The sequence below is a fragment of the Styela clava genome, chromosome 10, assembly GCF_964204865.1.
Source record: "Styela clava chromosome 10, kaStyClav1.hap1.2, whole genome shotgun sequence".
In the NCBI taxonomy this organism is placed as follows: domain Eukaryota; kingdom Metazoa; phylum Chordata; class Ascidiacea; order Stolidobranchia; family Styelidae; genus Styela; species Styela clava.
Window position 1 is genome coordinate 6,082,780 of NC_135259.1, and position 16,881 is coordinate 6,099,660.

The window sequence follows — 16,881 nt, forward strand, 5'->3', positions numbered from 1 at the left end:
TCAAAAGTATGATATAATATTCTGTAATGCTATTGCAATTGGAGTGATGCGTTTAAAAAATATAAAGACACCATCCTTGCAATGTTGCTTGCGTTCAATTACGTAAACCCATTAATTTTATATCTCTTCAGGGACCCACTATAGAAATTGTATATGTGAAAAATCCTTCAGATGTGGCTTCAGCAGTGTTAACAATTTAATTTATCTGCATAAGTGCGGCCACATTCCTATTTATGACGCCTGCACTGCACGCTTTTGGAAAAGAAATATTTATGTCGATGGTTTAGGATAGCAATATTCCTTTGATCTATTATTATCGAACCGAGTTATAGGAATGGCATGGAAGTTTTATTCACAACTTGCAAGCGCTTGGTTTTCCAAGTCTCTTTCTTGCACAAACATAAATTAAGTCTCTCTCTTTTTCTCTCCGCTTTCTCTCTCTCTCATTCTACTCTCTCAATTAAGGTACCGCCGACGAAATCGATAGAAAGTTACTTACTTACTAATGGTCCCATTTCCTAGATAAAGATTGAATTCTATTTTCCTTTGAGAATTGCGCGTAGATGTAAAATGATATCTACATTATTCATCTTACGTCAATGAAAACCAACTACTAGCCACCCTCTGTGCAAGTTATTGTATATATTAAAGATTGCCAATCGTGGCGGATGTCAGCGTTGGTGGACACGATGAGTGCAAATGTATAGGAGTTTAAAATACTTCATTTAAATTCATATGAGTGAAAGTGCATGAACATTCAGATATGCACAGATTTTCACTGTATAATCTATTTTTTAAAACACATAGGCTTCGATTTTGAAAAATACGTCATATTTCGGGTTGGGTCTGGAGCCACACTCAGTGTAAATTTAGAGAATATTAATCTCGTTAAAATCATTTCAAGTCATCAACTCTTTAAAGAATATAAAAACTATTGTTGAATACCGTTATCTAAATCATAGGTACGTTTTTCCTCATGTTGGAAAACTTCAATTGAATATCATTTTGGGTTTGTACTTATATCTGTGGGATTCCTAACTTTAGCATTGCTCGAGTCTAGGACTTCTAAAATCATGTCAATTCCTCTGATAAGTTCAGAAAAGTCGCAAAGTCTGAACCAATCTGATTCAAACCAGAATCACGTGGTAATTTCTCATACTGCGGGTTATACTATTTACCAATCCAGAAGAAATTGGGATATTTTGTGAAAATTTGTAACTTGTTTATCATTGTTTTACTATCAATTTAATTGCTGCCCATGCGTTGTTGCAAAACGTTGTACAATCCATCGACCATGAATCGACCGACCATATTCGACAAAAGGCAAAATATTCAGTTTATAGCCATACCACGCTTGAATGCTCGATCTAAATTGCAGAAAACTGCATTTTTCTTCTTGAACTTAAAACTAATCTAAAGCCTCATGAGCTGTGTCCACGATCCCTAGAAATCCTTTATGCAAACATTACATGGTTACTTTGCTTCCATTGTTTGCGGTTAGTTCTAAGTAAATGAACGGACAATCTTATCTTCGCGATAGTTCGTCTCCAAGCAAAGTTAAGTAGTCGTGCCGTTTTCTTCACGAGGTGGAAAATTATCCAATATTCAGAAGTTCATTATTTCATCATATTTTTAATTATATTGAAATTCTCAAAATAATTTCTTACTCATCGCACGTTGCAAGTAAGTTTTGCTTTCATTAAAACTAGATTATAAAAGAATCAAATACTCTTAGGAAAATACTTTTTTTTAGTCGGCCAATCGTACCTTACTAAATATCTAAGAAAGGGGATTCGCATCCTAAATGCCATTTCCCTTTGACTGAACCAGTCAATTAAAGTAGCAACTATTTCATCTTTGGAACATTGAAATTTTTGCTGGATCACACTTGAATCGGCCAAATTTTCGTCCTATTACTCTTAGTAAACATCCGCAAATCTCAGGTGTGTCTTATCAAAAGTCGCCGTCTTAAAGACGTTGGAGTAACCACTTTACAAAACAAGTTTTGTATATTTTTGCCGTGTTATCAGACGACACTGATAAACGGAGGGTTTTTATTTGCTTTGTCAGCAACATTGTTAGCTGTAGGTCACGGAAAACTGTTTATTTGGTAGTTATGATGATAAGTAGCTATTTTATGGAATTTTATTTTCACCGCGTTTTAGAAATCATTCGTTTCAAAATAACATTCGAGAACAGTAAAAATACTATAAATCGTTGGCAGTTCATTATAATTTTATACTTATATTCAAAAGCGTACATTTAACCAAGCAATTTCCTCGAGAACTCAGCAGTTGTAAGACATTTCTTTCCGTTGACCTGTTTCTCAGAACGCGGCCCGATTACCTCCAAGGACAACGAAGAATGGTATGTCCAGACGGTTATATTGCCAATATACTTCCGAATAATTTCTCGATGAATCCTGGCACCCTTTATCACCTTGATAGGAGTTTTCTCATATTCTGAGTAATTTTATTTTCTTAGGTGTGGCTTAACTCGAAGTGAATTTTCATAAAAATCTATATTTAAGGTTTTTATGACTTTACGGTATTTTAACCAAAATGACGTCACGTGGCAAAAATGATGACCTAGATTTTTATCCTAAAATGACGTTAGTATTCTTGTATGACACATTCATTTAGAATACCGCCAGGTAATCATGTGATATATGATGTATAGGGTTGCGATTTGAGTCTAGTGGAGACTAGTTTTATGTATAATTTTCTCATTTTTTATGATAATCAAGCTGTATATATTGAAATACGAGTTGATAAGTCAATTCGTTCGTCAGTTAGTCGATAAGGTTAAATAATTATAAAATAAGTATATTCAATTAATTTCAAAAATCCAGATGTAATTCTTCGCAATATTTACCAACTGAACCGATTAAACGGTTACCGCAAACTGCTAATGGTAAACAGTTTGACTAATCCTTCATGACAGGAGATCAAAGATATGAAGAGAATATATAAGATTTGGGATTTGTTTTCTAACTAAACTGAATAAGAATCAATATAGTATTCATCGAGTATAGTTTATGGAAAAATGTTTCATCGTTGTCAGATACATTCATTCACGAGAAGAATATGCCGCGTTGTCTTCAAACAAGATCAATGAAGCGTGAAGAAGACAAAATTGGTTTTAAAGATGGGCGAAGTCATTGAATTCCGACAAGGCATGCAGTAAATTGTCCACAAATGTATAAAATTTTTCAAATATTCGAATATTTTTCAAATTTACTCCAGATTTTGGGTACATAGGCACGGATCCATTGAAAGATAAATAAAGTACAAACCCATGTTTACGGCTTCTTGACAGACTAGGGTGAAAATTTCACTATTTATGTTTGGTATGGAAAATGGATTGCACCTGATATCTCCGTGACCGCATTGATCCGATTTTGTGTTTTCTGATTTCCGCACGTTTTTCAGGCGATGATGACTTAGTTTCCCGTATATATAGTTCTGTTCGCAATATTTGGAAATTGTGTATATTGAAAATATTCGTGACCTATCCACTTCTTATGACGACGGAAGCTTTCTAAAATATGCTTCTGAAGTCGGTTAATATGCCGACAATGAAGTTTCACGCCAACACGTTGAACACCATTAGGTTCAGCAAAATTTCGTGATTGTTTTGTACATAAGAGAAGAGGCCTAAACCACTTGGTTATACCCGCTAAGAAGCGGTGACTCGTGGACAAAATCGGACATTCATATCTATGTACAGTATATTCAATGTGACTTTGAGTTTACAAGACCACTTTTTTAACATATTTTGTACCTTAGTTTTACCGACTCTTATTACAGTTTAAATAATTAGCGTAGTTTAGTTGAAATTAATATACGTATAGATCGGGATAACAAACCTGAAGTCAACGTGTGCACAGTTTAGATATTACTTTGTTTACGTGGTGATGACGATTAAAGAAAGAATACGTCCACGCTAACCCAAAATCATAAATTTTACCTTTGATGTGCTTGGTCAAGTAGATAATATGTACGCCTGCTTCTTAAACGAAAAACGCGCTTAGTTCAAAATTTTTGGAATTATGAAACAGAATTTGTATTTATAAAGGCATGTTGACTGCCAAATAGCGTTATTGTTGGGGGTCACAATAATATAAAAATTAATATTTAGAATTTTCAGACACTAGGATTCGGCTGTAGACACAGTTTCAATATCGTGCAATGATGTATCATCTATATTTCAAACTAATAAAGTCTTGCAGACAACTTCTGTTTTTATTGAATTGTTGCGGCCGGTGTTCCTCATCAGTCCAAAACATATAAGCATTATCCAAAATAATTTAACTTCCATCCAGAATATATTAACTTAACTACTACATGCCACAAAATATAACTACTGTACACGTTTTGTTACGCTTTCAAATTAATGCCCAATTGCGTCAAAAATGCACTCCCTGATAAATCACTGCTACGATCTAGCGAGTGAAGACTATTACCTGATGTCAATCATTTACTTGACAATTTTGCCATGGTACATATTTCCAAAGGAGTCAGCGATGTCAAAAATTGTTTGAAAAGAGGCAATGAATATATTGACTTTTCAGTGTCAGCAAACTTTTGTTAAATTATTCGTTAGATTGGATCAACTCCAGGTGGATATCATGGTCAATGTGGTATATTACCTACGTTGAATAGAAATAAATCATGCAAAAACAAAACATTTAATTTAAAGGAAGTACACTGTATATAATTCCGCTATGCACAACCATGCATGAAGCATTGATATTTATATATACTCCCCAAAGCGTGGCGCATATGACCAAATCTTAAAGAAAGTTAAAAGATGACACATTTAGGAATTCCAATAACCAAAGAAAGGAATTTGTAAAAAGTAATGAATGTGAAATAAATTCAATCCTACCACTGTGTTTACAGAATTATATGATTTACTGGGTCCAGTGGCAATACTTTTACCCAATTTACATAAAAGGATATTTAAGAGCAGGATTGAAGAAACCCAGTGAGACCACTGAACCACGAAAGGAGTATTGATTAGCATTTTTTGATTAACATTTTATATCGACTTGGGTGGAAATCTATCCCGGTAGAGACAATTGCATAAAAAAAAAAATTCTTGGCAACATGGAACCTATACTACAAAAGAACTTGACTGAAATTAACTCGTTTCAATTTTAAATTTTTTCAAGAGTAGTGTATATTGAGGCGTTTGGTACTGCACATTAATCACCAATATTCTTATAGCATCATTCAACCTAATATAGATATTAGGCGTCTCTTCATCCTAACAAATTGAGAAAACTAATCAAATTAATACCTGAAGTAAAGGTGTGGTTTGTCATATCTTGCTTCAAGTTTAGTTCCCTTCATTATTCACGAACATAATTAATATAACACAATTATTACAACATTCGGCTAAAATTTGCTGTCATTGCGTTGGTAATATTTCACAATCGTGTCCTTAAATTTGAACATGGATTTTCTGTTAAATAGGGAGAGTATTCAAATGAAATGTTGCATAAAAATGTATTGTGATACGATAACAGGTAATTCATATTAAAATATGATTTGGCCTGACTTTATAGTTGTTAACATACATGTATAAGTGTGATGGATCATTAATAGCTGTTTTTTTAATTTTATCAAATAAGTTAGTTACCATATTTAGGTGTTTTGACCTGACGTGCTTTGTTATGCTTGATACATATGTAAACATAATATAATAAACTTTTAGATGTTTAGAATTTCAACCCTAGCACTCCTGCATTGCTTCACGTGATAGGTTACGTCCGAATGGAAATAAAATGAAATCGTGGCTGTGTTACGACTAAATTTTTTAAACAATAGCAAGCTTTCTATGCATATTTATAGGAAAATTTACGCCTAATTTGCTACGAAAAAACTTGTTTAAATGTAAATGTTTATTTGAATTTCATCGAATACACTTCTCTGTGGCCATGAACGCTGTTTAGTATACAACAGAAAAGCTTAGGGTGGTCCAATGTTCGTATCAACTACACCATTACTGTGTTAATAAATTGCGTAGCACGCGTGAACATAAAATGTATGATAGTGCTTTGATGCACTATATATATATAAAAAAATAACGAATATAAAATTGTAACCAGTGTTTCGGAAATTGAATATGTAAGCTTTAGTAATCATTACTGATTGAGAGCCAAATTATGATGAATTTGCATGAAAGTTTTCTGAAAAAGTGTTATTCTTACAAACTCTGAGAGATGGGAGAGGTCTATGATGATACTTGAGAATTTTATTTCAACTGGACAATTTTTGAGGTCTGTGTCGTCTGACCAATTCGAATTGTTCCATTAAACACTGAGGCACCATTGGAAAATCGTCTTTGGAAATTTCTACGGTGTCCCTTCCTTTGGTGCCCCAAGTACGTGCTTGTTTTGCTTAATGGTTAATTCAGCACTGACATCTATGCTTAGTCACTGTAAAACAAGCATACCTGGTATGAAACCACAATCAAACGATTTAGCCATCTAATTGGTCTACTGGACTATTATATATACGATTTTTCATTGGCTACGTTTTGTATCATTGAAAAGAATAAAAATACTGCAATTTTGGCTAGTCTTTGCCAAACGTATAAACGATGTTACCGCTTTATTGTTTGTCGCCCATTAACTTGTTTACGCATAAAAACATACGACATCAGATATAGTTTAAGGATAAAAGAGAAAAAAGGGTACTCCCGTAGTGTGTGTAACCTTCCGATTTTCCTTATTTCAGTTCTATTACGAGTTCGGGGACTATCTGTGTTAGCCAAGTGAATATAGACTACCCCCCGCTCATTATAGGTTTCAGCCCCTTTACACAACTTGATGTAAAGTAAGCGAACAAAAATTTATCTCTATATTGGTACATAAACTTCTGGAGCGCCGAAGTTTTAGTAATATATATTTATATGTCACGAAAATACCCTGAAATGATCACACGAAGCTAATTTCCGTCCACTATACTTCGATATAGTTGATTACCCTGAAAAGTATTTACACTGGTATTCATAACCGGTACTTCAAAAATAATGCAAACAATATGTGGATTCGTAATCGGGTGAGATAAAGGTTATCCCTCAAGAGGTAGGAAGATTTCAAATCGAGTCTACGCTTTTAAGTCAAGTTGTTAGTATTTTTGAATAACAAAATGTTTTATATTGAAGGTTTGGATGTAGAGCATAAATTGGAATTATTCTTTGTGATATTATTATGTATATGGTTGATTTTTATTTTCAGTATTGACTTGTTTTTTTATCGCAGCATTACAGCTTACATAACATAATAGCATTGCATTTATGCACATATATACTTATTCTCTGGTACTTATTTAAAGATTTTTCTTACCCTTCTAGCCAGTCTAGCGCATAATGTTATAACTTTTCTCCTCGCCACAATTATGGCAATGTATTCAATAATATTAATCATGATCACGGATATTTCGAAGAATACAAACTTAAGTTGCAATTATTTGCTTTTTAATTAAATAATATATTCACGAACAAACTGACAGCTGAGATAGATGGAAACTGATTCTTGGCCGATTATCCAGACTAATTCTCATTTGAATTCGTTGTGAGAAATAGCGAAGTGTACGGAGACACCAATTTCAGTCTAAAAATAATGAAATTGATAATATTTACTATATTTAAACCTAATGATAACGCATTGTTAATAGAAAAAAGTCAAATCGATTTCAAATATTCTGGTGTAATAATATTCACTGAACAAAAACAGAACCTTACGCACATACTTTCAATAACAACACGAGGATGGGAAATAATGCAAACCAAGAAACAGTGGATATATATTGAGTCAAATTATTCAAAAAGTTATATACAAAATCGCAAAATTAACAATGAGCTAATAAAAAACTATTACAAGACATAAATCTAACTATCAAAATTGCATAAGACATAGGAAGAATGACTCACTCCATTGAACCAAACAAAGTTGAAAAAGTTGAAAACAAGCCACATATACGTAAAAAAATACTATTTTGCAAGAAATAAAATCCTTCATTGGCATTGTCATTTATTTTATTACAACCTAGGTGAAGTAGTGAGTATTAGAGATGAAAAAAAATTTACCGTCAGTGTAGTATGATAAACTGCTTCATTGTCAACCAATGCGGTTAGTCATAAATGTGTGCAAAGTGACGCTACTAGTGTTTGAGTATTTTTAAAAACTATAACCATTAATGAAACTTACTCGTAAGCCAAGCCAGATGCAATCTTTTTTGTCTTTCTTCTTAATTCTTTGTAATGAGCTCGCTTTGCGTTGAAGATTGCTTCCTGGAGCTGTAATAGAAGCACATTTAATATACACTTTTTGTACTTTTTGTGTTATACTTAAGCTGCCAAAATTTAAATTCAACTCACCTTGGCAATGCGATACATTGTTCTGACTGGATGCTCATCCATGTTTTCAATATCTGAATCGCATGTACGTAAGTATTGCATTTCCACATCAAACAGTTTGGGTTTCATTGCAGTATTAAACGATACATTTGGCACTATAACACAAGCATTTGTTATTTCACTGACTGAGTGGCGTTTTCTTTTGCACACCTTAAATAAATCTAGACGCAGTATTCGTTTAAAGTTTACGTAATAAATAAGATTTTACACTTCGATGGTAAATTGAATAACTTGAACTTACTCTGAGCTTCTAGTGTTATAAACTTTGGTTCCCCATTATCTGTCGAACTTGCGTTGAATTTTCCAACTCGAGTAAAAACCCCTCCATGAGGTGTTTTTACAGAAATGACATCTGATACGCCTCCGGGGTAATGTACCTCTAAGGGTTGTCCACCAGCGGTTGTTTCATCCATTTTCTTTACATGTTGCTTGAACTGCAATAATATGGGTCAATGAATATATTACTTTGAGGTTGTACAAATCGAATGCTTTTTGTATTTTGATATTAATTATTCGACAAATGAATGAGAAATACCAATCTTCCAATTTGTCGACAACTTGGATTTGGCAAGTTCGTTCTTTCTCAGATTTGACAAAAGCAAGAAAACAAGAGAAAAAAATGGTTTAGTATTCAATCATGGAATATGACGTCAAAAAGCGCAAATTGAATATAAAGATCAAGATTGGATTTGATTCATGCAGCAATTTTTGGCGATCGTTTATGTTGATGTTGACGATAAAATGGCACCATCTCAGGTATAAACAGCTTTGTATTTAGAACTTCTCTTGGCAGTGTCGGTTTGGAAATGGAAACTGCTATCAGTATTGATACAAAGAGTACTTTCATTGGATAACCAATATACACCAAATTCCAGTGGACAAATAATACCTGTGCAGTAAAATCGAACCCTTTACTATAAAGTTTTGCAAAAGTTCCATGATTTTGTCCAGCCAATATATCCAAAGCATCGGAGGAAAAACTTGATTTGTATTGGAGAGTGTGGATCCCAAACCTACAAAATGTAATAGTTTCGATGGGCTTCGAAAATATATATTTCTATCAGATTTTGTGCTACTCCACAATTTCATCAAAATAAATTAGTTTTGTGATAATATAATTACCTACATCTTCTCTACCTTATTTTATTTTTGCTTATTTGAACATTTGTAGCGCCTTGTCGACGGGCGTGTGGACTTGACAATCGGTCTTGTTTGAAGCAGCGTTTTAACTATATATGCGGATTAGATTCGATCGATCAATTAAATCACTCTCTACTCTGTTGAAGACACTTATTTATACAAATTTTATATAATATCACTGGAGCATTGAAGATAAGGAGAAAAGTCAAAGTATAGCTAGGATGACCCTTAAAATAGAAACACTCATCTAAAATGCAGTCTTCGTCGAGTTTGCGGGAGGTATTGAGGAATTCGTTAACTGGTGTTTCACCCGCTATTGCAATTATTTATTTAAAAGGATTGGCGTCAAGCACCAAAAAATTTTAATGGACTGAACAGCATCAAGTCTTTCTTTCCAGGCACTCATGGTGAAATTAAGTGAATAATTGAAATTAAACAAATTCAGTTCCTACCCTGCACGGTTGTACGACCAAGCGTTTTTTACTATTCTTCCAGAACGCGAACTAGTGCGTCCATCAGCAAATACAACTACGAAGTCGAATAATGGATCAATGGGTACTTTCTTTTTGGCATCTAAAATAAAAATAGTCTTTGCATTACATCATTAAACTACTAATCAATATCATTCAAAATAAAAGAATCCTATCATTCCCATCAGTACAGTGTTGTCACAATTTGAACCTTCGATACGCTTCAGTGGATTCGATGGTTAGACCAATGGGGAAGCAATGTTGTGGCACGAGATTTCTATATCGAGTTCAGGGTATGTTAGATGCATAGCGATAAGGGTTTCATGTGCGTTCACTTGTAATGCATTCCTTGTATTAGTACTGCTCGTCGGGAGCCTTGTTTTGACAAAAATTATAAAGCAAACTGTCATATTAATAGTTCAGAAAAGAGACTTTAAAAAGTTCTCATAAATCATCAAATTGGTAAAACGGCTACGTATTTCCAAATCTGTACAATGCATATTAAAACTGCAACTGCAAATATACTCAATCAATAAAAAATTGCTTGTTATGAACTAAACCTTTTAGAAGTTTAACTCCGAGCTCCAAAGCGTCCGGGTATTTTGTTCCGTATGACTTATGGTCTTTCAAAAGAAATTTTTTCGCTGATCTGATGCTTCGTGGAGTAGCTCTTGATAATTTTCCCTTTCTCCATTTTTTGATCTTATGACCAAACTTTAAAATTCCTATGCGATCCTGAATTAATATATAAAATGCAAATGTAAAAATCGATAGCTCCAAACATATAAGTGAACTGCTTGCATTTTAAAGAATTGGTTCGTTAGTATGGACTCTGGAAAAACCCTGCCCAGTACAATAAAATTATGACCATCTCATTAAGCTGAGTATTGAAAGATTGCATATACGGAACTGTGAATATCCCCTCAAAACCTCCTTTAGATGCTGCTAATCAGAAGAATGATCCAGTTTATGCAAGTCTCGTTACAAGCACTTCATTTTGATTGAATGAAAAAATATTTGTACAAAAGTACACTATCTTATGATACATACTAATTTATCAGTGTATCGGATTGGCTCGAACTGATTTCTAATTTAAAAAAGTCCTTGTCATCGTCTTTGTGTCTTGTGCAAACTGAAAGTGCTAGTTTGGACTTTCGACCCTTGTTTTCATAAACACTCTTTTTTGTGGTTCTACTGAATCGGATGCAGGTTAATAATATTACATTGTGAAAATTCCCGCCTGTCAGCAAATATTCTCGGACAAAATATTTTACAATAACTTCCGCTGTATGGAATTCCCCTTCCACGGGGCTGCTGCATTTGCACTATTGTTTAGAATAATTAGTTCGATTCTCTTGTAAATCAACATGCTGCCAACTTCTGAGCAATGTTTCCTATATATATATATATATATATCTTTTAAAAATCATGTTGATTTTTTGGTCGTTTACAAAGTTACAACTCACTCAGCAGCGGCTCCTTCAAGCTTAAGTCTGGAGTTTGTAACCTTGCTTCGAGCAAATGTACATAAAAATCTCCCAAAACTTTTCCTTTGCTGAATAATAAAGTTTGAATGAAGATCATGCTTACCTTTGTAGTCATGGAATCAAGTACGTCCATCATTGCTTCATTTGCTCGCTGATCATTGTTCACACTGTTTTCGTAATTAGCTTGCAGAACAAACATTATCATTCGTGGGGGATATAATAGTTCAGGGCCAAAATAGGCAATATGTCTGAGTTAAAAAAACATAAAATTATGAAACAAGTTTTAAAAAATTATATAGTTGAGTAACTTCTTCTTTTCAGCTTAACTAGAGAATTGCTTGGAAACGAGAAGGCATCCCATAAATTAATCTCAATATTGTCGAAGCATGCTATTATGTTTTTATAAAATTTTTGTTGAAACGTATTTTATTGCCTCCAATACACATCGAGTCATTTATATATATAAGGGTGGTACTCTATTCCCAGATATTTAGGTCAGGTTGGGTATTTGACATATTGAAACTTAATATAAATTCACGGTTATTGATTGTCAAATTATTAGCTACTAATAGGTATTAATAGAAATCGAAATAACTTACCCATGACCTAAAAGAACTTCGGGTTCTTCGTCTCCATCTAGTTTGTAAGTTAATTTTAATCTGTCTACTCCATTATTCGTAAACTGACCAGATTCATTTTCAATTTTCATTGTTAATGCATTTTGTTCATCTCTAGAACAAGATAACAATGTAAAAATACATGTAAAAACAAAAACTTAGTCGACATAAACATTTGAATGTCATTTAAGCGAACTGGAATTAAAAAAAAATAAACACCTGAGGAGAGTAACAGTTGCATTTTGTGCTGAAACTGATTTGAGTTCAATATTCCTTGTTTCGCAGATATTTATATTGACTGCCAGCATTTGGGTTGGTTTATTTCCCACAACACTGACTTCATACTCGTACCTGAGTTACAAAATTATATTAAATATTTTACGATTGAATAAGTCATATTTTTAATTTGAATTAACGATGATTTTTATACTTTCCGTTAACTTTTTCCAATACTTGTTGATATGTTAGTTTTAGATTCGCGGTTGTTAGAGAGCCAACGTTAACAATCAACATGTAGACACTATCATCATATTCCAACCATTTCTCACATGTTTCCAGTAAGACCTAAATAATAATAAAAAATTGTTTTTGTAGTCCTAATTATATCTTTATGTCCGAAAGCCTAATTTGGCAGCATCATACGAGGGAATATTTGATGTGACATTGATATATTTATTGCTAAGGATTCATGTTTTGTTGTTTCGAATCAAAATATATTTATTCAGTGAAATCAGTTTTATGGCTGCCGAACGATTTAAACTTTTTAAAATAGATGATAAAATAACATTATTGCCAAACAGTCAACAATGGGTGCCAATGCACTGTACTACTGTCGTCATTTACCAGGTATTTTCTGTTCTTATAATAAACTGCTGTAGTCAAATAAAAATTTGTACCCCGCTACAACGGAAATTGACCGATACTCGTACTTATATTTCGATAATAGAAAATGATCTATATAGCCTATTTTGAAGTTTATTTTATTAAGAAACAAGGTAGTAGATATTTATGATGCCTTATGAATCTGAATTCTCGGCTAGATACGATCAGCAATGCTTTAATAAAAACTTGTAAATAATTTATTCGATATGATATTTCTAAATATTGCCATACCGTTCCATCATACATTTGGTTTTGCGCTCTCTTTTTCATTTTCAATGTTGCATCATATCTGTTATTGCCGATTGTCATACTAAGGTCAGTAAAGAATGCTTCGATGGGAGGCATTAAGTATAGCTTAGCCTGTATGATAAGAAGTATAATATCGTGCTATGAAGAAGAACGGCCAGATCAACCATGCTGAGAAGAAACAGTTCGCTCTTCGTATATGCTCACACCAACAATTTTATAAATTTCTATATCGAGCAAACAGGATCTACTTCTTAACACTTTATATATATATATACTGGTGTGAAGTCGAAGAAAATCATAATCTGTTTTTTGTGTTTCATTACATGGGCACTGGTATTAGATATTTTGGATTCTGTGTGTAATGAACTGCTTACTACATCAGCACTTCCTATCATGATATGCAACTTACCGACATATATCCGAAGGATTTCAGAACTCCAGAAAATATCTGTTCGAAACCTTCAAACGGATCAGAATGTTGTGAGGTCACAAACGATTAAGATACAAATTTGTTTTTGTTGTACAAAACTTTAAAAAATTAAAAAAATTAAAACTCATTCTCAAATTCTGCTTTAACTCGAGAATCCATAGCTTTCTGACAATTCCTTTGCCCGCAGAATATACAGATTAGTAAATCTGTTCGTATACAACTTCAAGAAGAAAAAATTACCAACCTCTACCGTCTTATTCTCATCATTGGTGAGTTGAATGTTCATATTTGTTTTGGCAACATGATATCGTATTTGAGTCGTGATTTCCGTAGTTTCTGTTTTAATTTAATTAAAATTGATTATCAAAAGCAAAATTACTTGATAAATAGTTGAAATGAAATAGCAGTGTTATAGACATAGTTCTGTTAAATGTTGTTTTTCTATTTATCGAATGATCAACATAATATAGGGTGTGTATCATCTACTAACCGTCTTTATGAATATTTTTGTCAAAAAAAATATTTTGAGTGTCAAAAAATTGTCATAAATTTGAGTTTCATGAAGCAAAATGTGAACTAAAAACACTAATATAAGCTTTACTCACGAAATTCGTATGTGTCCCCTTCTTTTGTCAAAACTAGTAATCCTGAAAGAGTAAAAATTAACAATTAACAACAAAACCATTCAATTTTCAGACAATATAATAGAACTTACCGAACATGACAGTATGAAGAATGCAACCAAACATTTCTAGAGACATCAATCTTAATATGACTATTTTTATTTATATGAACCCTGGAATATTAATTGCATTTCAACACAATCAACGATCTTTTCATAAACAAAATTTGTTATTTCTGCCTATAACACGTAAATAACACATACACATACATGCACACATAACACATACATAACACTACTCGAGAATTGAAATTTGCTAAACTGAACAAATTCCATCAACAACAAGGTTTATAACTCGTTATTATCAATAACATCATGTGCGTGCGATAGTTATGTTATATTATTGGTAATAGGATGCTATAATTGTTTTCTCTCCATTTCGGAAAACCCCAGTTCGTAAGTTTATATCACCACCATCAAGTCGTATTCAATTTATAATGCACAAATTTCGCGTGGGATGCAATTTTAGATTATTTATATCTGTTACTGAATCTAGACAGGACTCTTTTGAAATCAACGATGGTGTATTACATTTGAATGCAAACCTTCAGATATAAACGTCAGAAACTGTGACAAATAATAATATGATGCTGGAAACATTTCAACGGATTGTCTGAAAATTGGGTTTTTTTTTAAAGTGGCACAAAGTTGACAATTAGTATGCCAATCAAGCACCAATGAAAATAGACAGTAAGGTTAAACTTCAACGTGAAATGAACCTGCTTTGATGATAATTTAACAATGTAGCCATCTTGACAAAACAACTCACACAATGATGCAATTCTATGGCAAACGTCAATCAAAATCTTATGCTATCATCTCCAGGGTTCAGATATAAAATAATTTGCAATCACATTACAAACATAGAGATGCATATCACGAAGCTATCTCAGTCTGGCTAACTCCACATAGGAATATTGCGTTTGACCTGTTAACTAATGATCGAAATTCTGATATTCCACCGGAAAATACGCTAATGACGACGTTTATTTAATATAGTTTTGAAAAAAACTATAGTTAGCCTATCTAATATGCAGAGCGATGGCAATTAGAGGAGAAATATTTCGAACTTTATATTTCGAACTAAACGAATTGCCCCAGCTTAGAACGAGGAGTCAAACTCGTTGGTAGGAATATTTGTCATTCGTTTGTAAAAATTCGTGAGCCGTGCGAAATGCATGTCAGCCTTCCCGAATTAAACCTTATGTACTGTTTTGAATTTGAAAAATTGACACCCTGCCTTTATCTTTCTTCTCAGTAAACACTATTATCGTTGTCTCGCCATATACCAATACAATCACCACCTTATAGTACAAATAAAACACCGTAGTATAACTAGTCTTCACATCGCTAATTTAATACTTTCGATATATCGTACGTTCACTGTTGTTGTTTTCGTAAAAGAGCTTTAAACGTTTTGGAATATTACAATAATATTTAGGTATTCTATTTTCTACTCTAATTCAAACCCATCTAACTAATTCAGTAATCTGTATTGAGCACTGTCAATTCATGATTACAAGTAGATGAAAAGAATAAAGCTGATTCAGAGTTTGTTTAAATTTGGTTATTTCAAATGACAATAGCTTACTTTTGTACATGCTTAATATTTGTTAATTAGTACTGCGGAAAAGATAATACTAAATAGTGGCTTTTTCGAGAAATATTTTATTGCAATCAAGTTTTGCAGAAAGCCTATATGGTAAAATGCTTGAAGTAAAATTCCACATTGAAAATATAGGAAGCAAGAAGTTATTCATTCAATTAAAAGTTGTTTGTTTAATATTGACAGCTTGACAGAGATAGACTGCAAGAATTTCCTTCATGCGAAACGAACTATCCACCATTTAGTTGTCAAAGCATTGGTTCTACCTTTCCTAATGCAATCTGAATATATGTGTAAGTTCTTGAGCGAGCATGATACACGCAATCACAGTTGCTCCAATCATGATTGAACATGTTGGACCAGACAAATATATTTATAAATCGTGATTGCAGATCAATTCAATCATGACTGTATTATTTCCGCAATGCTCAAATCGTAGGGAAAGGAAATTTTAGCCTTCCAGACTAAAAATCAATTGATGACGACATTCGTCTTCGATGAAGCATGATTCATAAATGAAATGTGAGTAATTATTAAGTTATCAATGCCTCATAGTTGATCAACTTCTACCCTCCAAAATATGATCAATTGGAATTTATAAATATGAACGTTAAATAGAAGTGAAATCAACAGCAGTCAGAAACGCAGCCGAGGTAGTATGAGGTAGTGAAAGGCAATATTGTTAATCAAAATTATTTTCTATCGTCTACTCAGAGATTGTGAATGAAATTTATACTGCGGAAAAGCTAATGTTCAATGGCGAAAACAGGGTATATTTTGGAAAATAAAATTGAAATCAAAAGCTTTTCATATGTGACAGAATAGAAAGTTTGTATAAAAGTACAATCACAATGTTGTAAGTCACGCAGAGATTGTGAATTGCCACAT

At 33.0% G+C, this 16,881-nt stretch overlaps 1 protein-coding gene across 1 annotated transcript; it reads right to left on the minus strand.

Moving 5' to 3' along the window:
- Positions 1-6,922: 6,922 nt before the first annotated feature.
- On the minus strand, positions 6,923-14,509 carry LOC120337833 (inter-alpha-trypsin inhibitor heavy chain H3-like). The gene is made up of 15 exons (XM_039405728.2): positions 14,421-14,509; positions 14,311-14,352; positions 13,950-14,041; positions 13,258-13,386; positions 12,575-12,708; positions 12,364-12,495; positions 12,127-12,258; positions 11,631-11,775; positions 10,601-10,775; positions 10,023-10,143; positions 9,320-9,443; positions 8,672-8,864; positions 8,392-8,525; positions 8,222-8,310; positions 6,923-7,624 (listed from the first exon to the last, which is right to left on the minus strand). Exons 1-15 carry the CDS (start codon positions 14,464-14,466, stop codon positions 7,564-7,566), a joined length of 1,749 nt encoding a protein of 582 aa, XP_039261662.2. The 5' UTR covers positions 14,467-14,509; the 3' UTR covers positions 6,923-7,563.
- Between the last annotated feature and the right edge of the window lie 2,372 nt (positions 14,510-16,881).

Bases quoted from the DNA above. Each gene is read 5' to 3' on its own strand.
- LOC120337833 (XM_039405728.2), bottom strand. From the start codon at position 14,466: ATGTCTCTAGAAATGTTTGGTTGCATTCTTCATACTGTCATGTTCG. The intron at 10,776-11,630 runs GTAAGCATGATC...ATATTAATTCAG, and splicing joins TTGATTCCATGACTACAAAG to GATCGCATAGGAATTTTAAA. The intron at 8,526-8,671 runs GTAAGTTCAAGT...CTTGTGTTATAG, and splicing joins TATAACACTAGAAGCTCAGA to TGCCAAATGTATCGTTTAAT.